Source organism: Eulemur rufifrons, chromosome 7, assembly GCF_041146395.1.
Source record: "Eulemur rufifrons isolate Redbay chromosome 7, OSU_ERuf_1, whole genome shotgun sequence".
NCBI lineage: Eukaryota > Metazoa > Chordata > Mammalia > Primates > Lemuridae > Eulemur > Eulemur rufifrons.
The window spans coordinates 139690037-139701409 of record NC_090989.1 but is presented as its reverse complement, the minus strand read 5'-3'; the positions used below and the strand labels follow the sequence as shown (position 1 = coordinate 139701409).

Genomic DNA, 11373 nt, shown 5'->3' with positions numbered 1-11373 from the left:
AATTATTATTAATTTTGGAGACAGAGACTCCCTCTGTCACCCTGGCTAGAGTGCAGTGGCACCATCATTGGCTCAAGTGGCGCAAATTCATGGGCTCCAGTGATCCTCCTGGCCTCAGCCTCCTGAGTAGCTGGGACTACAGGTGTGCATCACCACACCCTGCTAATTTTTCTATTTTTTTGTAGAGTTGTGGTCTCACTCTTGCTCAGGCTGGTCTCCAGCTCCTGACCTCAAGTGATCCTCCCACTTTGGCCTCCCAGAGTGCTAGGATTACAGGCATGAGCCATCGTGTCCAGCCCAATGGTCTTTTAAATTCAAATGATTATATTAATTCTGTGATGTTCTAATAGGTTTCTTTTCAAATCTGCCTGGTTGGGTTCCCCAACCATCCCCCAACACAGTATTTTGCCCTTAATATTTTTAAATCCTTTTATGTCTTTATTTTAAAAAATATCTTTCAAAGCATCTATCATATTATTCAATTATCTGAAAGCCTAGGGGTCTAATTCTTCTGTTTTTAAAAATCTGTTGACTTCCACTTATAATGAATTATTTTGTAATTACTTTTAAAAAGTAGGTAATCAGTGGGGCTTTATTTATGGGAAGGCTGTTCAGCCTGAATGGAGAGATGACGTCTGCGATGCTTTTGCATTTGTATTTGCTTCTGCCAGTTCCAATTTTTATGCATTTTTTTGCATAGTTTCCTGGATATAAAAACTCAAACTCCTAATCTATTTGTGTGCTGGATCTATGATTACAAATCTTCAGCAGAAACACTTTTCTCCACCTGGAACCCAGCTTCCTTGTTTGTGCCTTCCTCTTCTTGGCCTTTTGTTCCCCTGACAACATACCTTTGGAGGACTCTAGTTCCAACATGAGCTTCACATCCCAAGCCTCACTACTCTGGCTACCAACCCACTATTTGTTTCAGGTTCGTGGGGATTTCCTTCACACTTCTGTGAGATCAGCCATGCATATAAAAGGACACTTGTCATATTTTCCTAGCTTTTTAAGGTATATCTGGACTGGGGAGGTGAGGATTTCAAGTTCATTTGCTCACTGTATGGCTGGAATTGGAAGGCCTCTACCCTAAATTGCAAGTATGTAAAAATATCATATCGGTAAGCAACAGAAACAAATGTGTTTGAGGGCTGGAATTAGAGATGAAGCCTTTCTTTCAAAAATTGCCTTTAATATCACTAATGTAATGCAATTCAGGGGGAGAAAACAGAGCTGACCTAAATAAAACTATTACCTAAGCTAACAGAAAGAAAAATAGGATCCACAGCACAAGTTTGGGGGGGGGGGGTAAATGTTTATTAAACCAAGCTTTTAAACTATATATCCACCTATAGTCTGTAAACAAATACAGTACACATGTAAGTAAAAGGCTAGTAGAGAAGAACTCATGAAAACACTAAAGTTCCCTTTGTATACCGGCTCCTCACCACAACGCCCTCCTCAGGTTAATGCCACAGGGCTATGTTATCGCTAAGAGTGAAATGAAAAGCCAGAAGTTTAGCTCAACTCCATCTCCTGGGGTGGATTTCAGGACAGTTATTTGCTCTACGTCATAGTAGGGTGGATTATAGCAAGGCAATAGTGTAGTTTTTACATTCACAGATTGGCTGAAATAGTACAAATTAAACTTTGAATCTAGGTGTCTCCCTCCCTATTACCATAATTAATAAGAAATGTACATTAAAATAAATGATAGACCACAGATGATTACAAAAATAGATAACTCACAGAGTAATAAATATCTACAGTTAGCAAAGCACAAACTTATAAAATTTACCTTTTCCCATAATGTGCAGAATACCATAAGTATGTTCAAGAGGTACAGTCAGCAGGCTCCAGAGTGGTAATCATGAGGGCATTTGTTTACAGAAAAAAATACTCAAGTACAAAACCCAGAGTAGGAAGCTGAATGCAGATGAGAATATACAAAACACGTAAAACCCTAACTCCTCATGTCTCATTCTAAATGGACACCACAATTAGCTTACAGCCCTTTATGTATCTTAAAAAGTAACTCTGTTACCTGTGTACAAACTTTAGAAAAGATTTATCATGAGATAGTCAAAAAATTGATTAACTTAATGGTGGCAAGAAAACTGCTGAAACCTGTAACATTTTGTGTGCTTTCATATACTTCTGTGTATAGGGCTTTAAAATGTCCCCAAAAGTGTTTTGGATAGAGTTTTTAAAATGCCCATGAAAATCCGTTCTATAATCATTCCAGGTAGAAAAAGAAAAGAATCCCAACCTGGGGAGGAGGCGGGGTGGGCAGGCCCAAATCTTACAAAGTAACTGAAATTTCATGAATATGTAAACTACATTCATATATTCCTTTAACACTTATCAAGTGGTATGTAAGGTAACTGTATAATGCTACTCTAAAACCAATCTCATTTAAAAGGTACAGTAATTCTGATTCTCATTCTAGAATTAAAAGCATTATTCCACATAATGTGCGTTTCAGCGACGTTGACATCTACTTGGTTGTATGACAGTGTCACCTTAAAGCTTCACCAAAGATTCATGGCAGACCTAAACTGGAAATGTTCAGAACCAGCAATACCACAGGTAGTTACTTATCCTAATTTCTTGCAGGTAGTGAAGGGTCTACTTGAGTTGTTCTAAGGGTCACCTCAGCCTAGAACAGTGTCCCCAGAAACTTGCCAAAGTTTCCTTGCCAAAAAATGTCTATAGCGTGATGTGTTTGGGACTTGCTGGGTAAAGTAAACGGGTTCCACTGACATATTAACATACATTCCACACCTTCGAGAGGGGTGTATCGATTCAGCTTTTCCCAGATTCACTGGACCTTTCCGGGGAGCACCTGGAACAACCACCGGCTCTAAGGACACTCGTTTCCTACGGAACACGGTTTGAGGAATGCCAGGCTAAAGGAAAGTCTCTAAAGTAGTGGTTCTCAGACTGTAGTGAGCATCAGAAACACATGGAAGACGTGCTGAAGTCCAGATACCACATCAGGGCTCTGGGGTGCGACCCGGAAACCTGCATTTCTAAGAGATCCAAGTGAAGCTGATGCTGCCGGACTGAAGGCCACACTGGGAGTGGCGCCCATCGAGATGATGACCTGCACAGCCCTCAGCTGCAGGAAGCCCTCCTGAGGCCTCAGGACAGGCTGTACAGTGTTTGCCACAGCCAGGCAGCTGGAGAGTAAATCAGCCCAGGGACTTCTTAGAAGGTCTTGTACCTTGGCGCTACACTTGACTACTGGCTCTGTCCCTGCTCACCAGGTGACCAGGCGACTGCATCTTATACGAGGATGTAACAGCAGCCTCTCTCAGAGGATCTGTGAGGCTTAAGAGAAATGTGTGTAAAAAAGCACTTACTAACCAAAAGCATCATACAAGTGTCTGTTGTTAATCAGAAGAACGTGCCAGTCACGGCAGGGAAATCCCGGCTGAGCTTTCTGTCTTCTGCCATTGCTGAGCCTTTACAGAAGCACATTCTGACATCAAATGAGAAAAAAAGACTAAAAATGCATAAATCTGAAGTGAGAGGAAAATATAAGTAGATCATCTAATTTAAAATATCTAATTGTTAAAAAAAAGATCAACCCACAATCAAAGTAGTTAATTATGCTGGCTTTGAGATAGTGTTTAAAAGTTAAGTCTGTTGATCTTTGAACAGTCACTCCTCCACTCTACCTACCAGATTAATGCTGGTTAAATTTCAACATCAAAAGAATGAAGAAAAAAAAAATCCCCCCACTCATATATGCATGAATTATATCTAACAAATTTAGCTGAGATAGTTCCAATCTTATAAACTACCACAGTGGGGAGATTTCAAAAGCAATTTTTAAAAAGGACATTTAATTTTGGTTCATTGAAACATCCACAGAATGAGAAATAAACATACACATACACACACACACACATTCACATGTGTGTTCAGTTGTTGCCCAGTATGTCTTAGCCAATGAACTGCCTCTCACAATTCAAAAACGAACCTGTAAAAATTCATACACATCCATGATGGGGCTACAGTCAAGCAAACATCATGTTGCCACGTCCTGGTTTCCACAGAAGTCCAAACGAGCGATCAGGAAGGCAGAATGTTCCCCAGTGCAGTCATGATTCACTCTATGTATGCTCTGGATGACTCTGGAGACAGGCCAACATCTCCTGAACGGGTCTGCCTTCGTAGCAGATCTGATATACTGCAGTAAACAGCGGAAACCTAGTTGGGAGGAAATATGAAAAGGCAAGGTTAGGCCATGTGGTTTACCTCACAGAACAAATTAGTTTTAGTTTTTCTGCTCTGCCTAATAGACTGCAGATGAGTATGCTACTTTGAAAAACGCAGTGACCACTTTCTTCATTCCTTTGTTATTTGGTCTGTGGAGAGCCTCTGCCCTGGGGGCTGTCAGATCTTGGTATAACCATCTTCTGCCTAATTAAGTCTGGAGTGCACTGTCTACAAACGAGTCACAGAGGAATCCTTCCAGGGTATAAACTGTGGTCATCTACATAAAGAGTTGTGGCTCGGGCTCTTGGTCAAACCTGGAATGAGTCCAAGCTTCTGTCAATATTTTAAAAGATGGGAGAATAAATTTTAAATTGCAAGGAGGTATTGCCCTCCCTTCTCCAAAAAGCATCATCCCAAGATGACGATGAGGCAACCCACACATCACCATAAATAATCCAGGCCTGGAATGCTCCTGCAAGAATCAAAGTGAGGACCTACAGTTAGCATCTCATGTTGGAAGCTGGATTTATTTTGCCTTTTCTTCTAAGATGTGAATACAGATATAAGTGAAAGCTTGAAATGGATGAGGGAACAAAGGAGTGGGCTAATAATCCATTATATGAAGAGATAACATTATGCCAGGGTACAGCTGGCTCAGCAAGCATTTTTTTTATAGCAGCAATCACTAAAGAAATAACTAATTTTAATCAGGCTTTTAAACACACACACACAGAGCCCAAAGTGAGCTTAGCAGAATCAATAGAGTCTTAAAGGCCATTCTGAAAATTAGCTGGGCAGACTCCTATAATGACAATTTAATTTAAGAAGAGCAAATAGTACTAAGAGATCACATGCCTTTATGAGAGTCTATTGTTACAGGATTTTCTTTTCTTTTTCTTCCTTTTAGAGACACCCAGGCTGGAGTGCAGTGACGTGGTGCGATCAAAGCTCATTGCAGCCTTGAACTCCTGTGCTCAAGTGATCCTCCTGCCTCAGCTTCCCAACTAGCTGGGAATACAGGCATGTGCCACTGTGACTAGCTAATTAAAAAAAATTTTTTTGTAGAGTTGGGGTCTCACTATGTTGCCCAGACTGGTCTTGAACTCCTGGGTTCAAGCAGTCCTCCTGCCTCAGCTCCTCAAAGTGCTGGGATTACAGGCATGAGCCACCCACCGTGTAGGCCTTGGTTTTTCTTTTATATATATATATGTGTATGTATGTGTGTGTATGTATGTATATACATGTGCATATATACACATACATATTTTTAAAATATTTTTCCCCCAAAAGATGCCTTTGAGAAAAATTGCAGGTTTTTCAAGGCGTGGAATATTTTGTTATTTTTTGGAATCAGGTAGACTTAATAAAATCTGATCTCAATTGCCTATTAATTCTGGATAAATTTCACAACCCCTCTGACCCGGTTTGCTCATCTGTAAAATGGGGTTGAATATGCAAGGCTGTTGTATTAAATGACTTACATGTAAAGTGTACAGTTCAACACTTGGCAAATGGTGGGTATGCAATAATGACAGCTTATAAATGCAGCCACAAGATGGTCACTGGGTCCTGGAATGTAAGCTCCACGAGGACAGGGTCCAGGTCTCTTTTGTTCACCACTACATCCTCAGTGCCTGGCACAGGGCACGGCAAAGGGCTGGTGCTCAGTGAGTATTTGTTGAATAGATTCTTGTGAATGGGATTTAAAGCCTGGAAATTTCAGCCCTCCCCCCCACCACCTTTTTTTTTCTGTCCTTCCACGTCTTAGCGTCCCTGTTCCTAAAACAAGAACAATGTGTATGTCCCCAAAGCAGTGTGGCAGGTGATTACTGGCCACCTAGAATTAGCCAAGTAACCCAGTTCTAGCCAGCAAGACGTAATCCATCTGCTGAAGGTTTCTGGGGGAAGATAGTTGTCTCCTTGAAAGGCACTGGAGGAGAAAGCTGCTAGTCCACACTGCTCTTGCTCCCTTCCCGAGTGCAATGTACGCGTGTGTGATGCCTGGAGCTGCTGCAGCCATCTTGAGGTTCCAGGGAAGGCCAAGTTTACTGAGATTCTAATCCAGAGCCACTGAGCCAAGACCAATGATGTCCACCTCCACACTCCTTGTTATAACTCAACATTGCTCCTGCAGCTGAAAGCACGTCCAACTTCTAAAACTAGCATTTCCCAAATGCATTCTGTAGATAGGATGTAAACAAGAGATACGGAGTATGTGTGGGAGGGGGCATTTCTACAGACAAGTAACTTGCTTAATCCTCAAAACTACCCTAGGAGGTAGAAAATAATATTATCCTCATTCTGTAGATGAGGAAACTGAGGCGCAGTTTCTGATTCTGGAGCAAACACTCAACCGTTAGGCCATAATGATCATCTGAATATTACTTTCTATAATGTAAAACACTACAAGACCAATTAGATCAGTTTGGGGGAACAATCTAAATAGGTCATAGGTGAAAGGAGGACAAAAGACATTTCGCAGGAGAAAACTGACATAAATCAGCCAGCCAGCCGTCTCACTGATGGATACCAATGAGTTAGGATGTGTCAGAGTTCAGACTAGGTACAGGGATGTGCAGTGTTAGAAATCAGGCCCAGCCCCTCAAGGAGCTACAACACTGTCATGGGCTGAATTGTGCACCCACCCCCAATACCAGCTCCAGTCTGTGTCCCCTGTAGCTAACAATGAATACAGACTAATGACCAGCCAACCTGCTAATCCACAGAATCCTATCAAAAGCACCTCTCGGCAGCACACAGACGGTACTCAAAAATCCTGGTTGGGAGATTCTTATTATCACCAAACACCCACGTATTTTTTTTTAAGACTTTAAACTATTTCCTCAATGGTCATTACAGTGGCGCAACCACACACAAACACATCACCGTCTGCTGCTAAGTCGATAAGGAAAACCATATATGTCAAAGGCATTTTCCTTTTAGTCACAATTTAAAGGTAGTTCTCCTCCTTTGACAGCCTGTTTATGAACTTCCATCTCTGCCTGGCTTGTTTTCAAATCCATTTCAGAAAAACAAAGTGCAAATTAAAGAAGGAAGACAAGTGCCCTAGCCACTCTCATTTTCAACCCTCAGTAGGGACTCCATGTACTCTACGTACTGGGTAAAGGAGGAGAGCGCTGCGTGCGGGGGGAGGTGCAGATGCATGGTTGGGACCAGCAGACACACAGACCGACAGAACAAGGAGAAAGAGCTGCAACCAGAGACAACCAGAGGGAACGGCAGAGGGGTCCGTGACCCACTTCCCACGTTGGAGAGAAATGCGTGCTGTGCGTTAGCCACAGTGGCTGTGTCAGGACTGCAGCCCAGTTCCCTCCAGTCGTAGGCACCAAGGGACATTACAGGAGACTTAGGGACACGGGCAGTATACTGCATAAGCATTTATAAGGCGGTGTAGTTGGCCTCAGGATTATGGGGGAAGGCTCAGTAAATGACAAAGGGTTGTGCAGGCCGGGCGCGGTGGCTCACGCCTGTAATCCTAGCACTCTGGGAGGCCGAGGTGGGCGGATCGTTTGAGCTCAGGAGTTCGAGACCAGCCTGAGCAAGAGCGAGACCCCATCTCTACTAAGAATAGAAAGAAATTATATGGACAGCTAAAAATATATATAGAAAAAATTAGCCGGGCATGGTGGTGCATGCCTGTAGTCCCAGCTACTCGGGAGGCTGAGACAGGAGGATCGCTTAAGCTCAGGAGTTTGAGGTTGCTGTGAGCTAGGCTGACGCCATGGCACTCACTCTAGCCTGGGCAACAGAGTGAGACTCTGTCTCAAAAACAAAAACAAAAACAAAACAAAAAAAAAAAAAAAAAAAAGGGTTGTGCAGCAGGTAGGGCTGGGGAGTGGCCTCAGAGAGGTTGGGCTTCAGGTTGCAAACCAAGCTGACTCAAGCCCACCTTTCACACCTGACTGGCCTAGAAGGGCAGTGAAGGATAGATGCAGCCACCCAGCCACCCAGCCACCCACCCATGCACCTGTCCACCCACTCAGCCACCCATCCACCAAACCAGACGCTCATCCACCCACCCACCCACCATCCACACAACGAAGAGACTACAAAGCTGAACACCAAACCTTAACACAGTTCCCTTCTAATGGTAGAATTTTGGGCTAACTTGTCCTTTTTTTTTCTGAATTGTTGACATTTTATTAACATGACTACATCTTGTTATAAAAACAAAAAAGTAATTGTTTTTAAAAAATTTAAAACTTATGGCATACACCTGCAGGACAAGCTAGAGTCTAAAACTTCTTATTTTATAACACACCTTATAGAATTGAGCTCTTCTCAGTGAAGTTGAACCTGGTTTTGTGTAAACACTCATTTTGGGGGTACGTGGATGCTTCCTGCCATAGACATTCACATCACACAAAGGACTGAACTAACCCAGTAAAGTTCTAGGGGTGCTTGTCAAATAGCTGGGCTCATCTAAGTGGGGCCGGAGTGGTGAGAACTGGGATGGTGAACGTCACCTGGTCTCAGGGGCAACAGGGGACTTACTTGTCCAGCAGTCGCTTCTGCTTGAGGATGCGGAACACTTCAGCAGAAGTCTGAGGTCCTTGGAGCTTCTGCCCGTTCAGCATCTCTTTCTCTAGTTCTTCAATGGTCTTAAAAACAAAGGATAAAAAAGAAAATCAACAGGAGACACTAGAGAATCACTTCTTCCAAGGGGAGAGTCGGGGAGAGGGCTGCGATCCCTTGCTGCAAGCCATGGAAAGACAAAGACATATGAGATAAAGGACAGAAGGGTCCGGTGAAAGTGGCAAGGTCACCGGGACAGCCCCAGCAAACGACGGGCGCAGCGCTGATCTCCGCGGGGCTGGGGCTAACCCCAACCCAGCAGCCTCGGTGAGGAAGGAGTGGGGTGGCGGGGCAGGCGAGGGGCTACCTTCCCAGTTCTGGCGAACGCCTCGGCCACCCTGCGGTTCCGCCCTCCGTAGCAGGTGGTGATCAGGTCGGCCACCCCGCAGCTCTCTAGGAAGGTGGCTGTGGACACCTGGCCCTTGCAGAAGATCTTGGCGAAAGCGATCATTTCCATGAGTCCCAGGCGGATGACGGCAGCTTTGGTGTTGTCTCCACAGCGGAGGCCGTCGCAGAACCCAGCTCCCACGGCTACGATGTTCTGCAAAGGAGACAACAAAGCCCAGGTGTCATGACAGCACCCACTGTGGGAAAGGATGTGGAGGGTGGTGCGCAGGGCGAGGCAGGGACACACCTGGAACACTGGCCCTACCCTCGCAACGCTCAAACCTGCTTTCTGCTCTGTACGCCAGGGAAACAGATGATGAAAGAAGAGACAGGCTTCTATATTCCCATTTATAGGACACAGAGCCCATATTTAGGGTCAGTAGGAAGCAGCCACTGAGGAGCACTGGCCAGAGAACTAGAACAGATGACAGCAGTCTTTGCTTAAATACTATTTGGACTTTTTTTTTTGAGAGAGTCTTGCTCTGTTGCCCGGGCTAGAGTGAGTGCCGTGGTGTCAGCCTAGCTCACAGCAACCTCAGACTCCTGGGCTTAAGCAATCCTACTGCCTCAGCCTCCCGAGTAGCTGGGACTATAGGCATGTGCCACCATGCCCGGCTAATTTTTTTCTATATATATTTTTAGTTGGCCAGATCATTTCTTTCTATTTTTAGTAGAGACAGGGTCTCGCTCTTGCTCTGGCTGGTCTCGAACTCCTGACCTTGAGCGATCCACCCACCTCGGCCTCCCAGAGTGCTAGGATTACAGGCGTGAGCCACCGCGCCCGGCCTTGTTTTTTTTTTTAATTGAATGCTTTATGCAACTATAACATTCATAAGAAAAGTTCACAAATCCTAAGTGTACAGCTTAATAAATTTTTACAAACTGAACACACCATGTAGCCAGCACCATGATCAAAAAACAGAACACAACCCGTGTCCACTACCAAAGGGAACCACTCTCCTCACCTCTTGCAGCACAGATGTGTTTTACCTGCCTTTAAACTTTAAATGCATGGAATCATACAGGACATAATCTTTTGTGTCTCGCTTCTTTTTCAACATCATGCTTGTGAGATTCATCCATATTTCTACATATAGCACATTTATTTTAATTGCTGCATAGTATTCCATTTTGCAAATATACTGCAATTTTTTTAGCCATTCTTCTGTCAGTTGGTACTGGGGTACTTTCCAGTTTGGGACCATTACAAATGGCGCTGCTATGGACACCCTGGTACATGTCCTCTGGTGACTACGTCCAGGCAATTCTGTTGGGTATGACCTGGGAGTTGAACTGCTGGGTCATTAGGTCTGCATATGTGCAGCTTGGGTTTCAGCCTTTTGTTTCATTTAATGTTCCCTAAGTGTGTATTTACAGAGCACTCACTCTTTGCATGGCCTTTACCAGACACAAGGCAAATTAGACACAGAGCCTGCCTCTTCAGAAGCTGATAATGTGGTACAGGGGTTGGGAAATCTAACGGCCAACAGCCTGTTTTTGTAAATAATGTTTTATGGGAACCCAACTACACCTGTTCATTTGTATATCATCTACAGTTGCTTTTGTGCTATAACAGCAGATTTGAGTAGTTGCAACATACAGTGGACCATACGGTGGTCCGTACTGTCCACGAAATCTAAAACATTTTCTATCTGGCCCTTAAGAAAAAAGTTTGCTTACCCCTGACCTCACAGGAAAAATAAAACGTGTACACAAAGTACTAATGCCCGTCAGGAAGTGATATTCCATAAAAGGTACTGAAAATCTGAAATTTCATTTCAACGTGTGTACATGGAGCATACACCCTGAAGGAAGCACCCCACTGGCACTGAGCCCTGGACAGACAGGTGAGGGGAAGGGTGTCCCTTGGGATAGGGGAGCCACAAAGATAGAATTAGACACAGAGCTTGCCCTCGACGAGTTGACAGTCTAGCTGAGAGAAGAGACACAGCCAAGCATATCACAAGGCAGAAGGAAGAGAGTGTGCTGACAGGCAGCAAGGGCCACAAGCTTCATTTCAAAGCAGGGATGGCTGCACGGGGGAGGTGGCATCTGAGCTGGGCCTTGAATATTATATGTAGAGGTCAGATTACCATATATGACAATAGCGTCTGCCTAGCTACACAGATGGCATTCAATTGGGACTTTAGTTAACCCCCACCC

The 11373-nt window shown here is 44.0% G+C and overlaps 1 protein-coding gene across 1 annotated transcript in view; it reads right to left on the bottom strand.

The window, feature by feature from the left end:
• Positions 1–3921: 3921 nt before the first annotated feature.
• The window catches only part of GPD1L (glycerol-3-phosphate dehydrogenase 1 like), a 51587-nt gene continuing 44135 nt past the window's right edge, over positions 3922–11373 (bottom strand). Inside the window, exons 6-8 of the mRNA XM_069473351.1 lie at positions 9131–9364; positions 8743–8849; positions 3922–4218 (exon numbers count right to left, since the gene is read on the bottom strand). Of these exons, the coding sequence (XP_069329452.1) occupies positions 4122–4218; positions 8743–8849; positions 9131–9364 (438 nt within the window). The 3' untranslated portion in view covers positions 3922–4121. The remainder of the gene's footprint in view (positions 4219–8742; positions 8850–9130; positions 9365–11373) is intronic.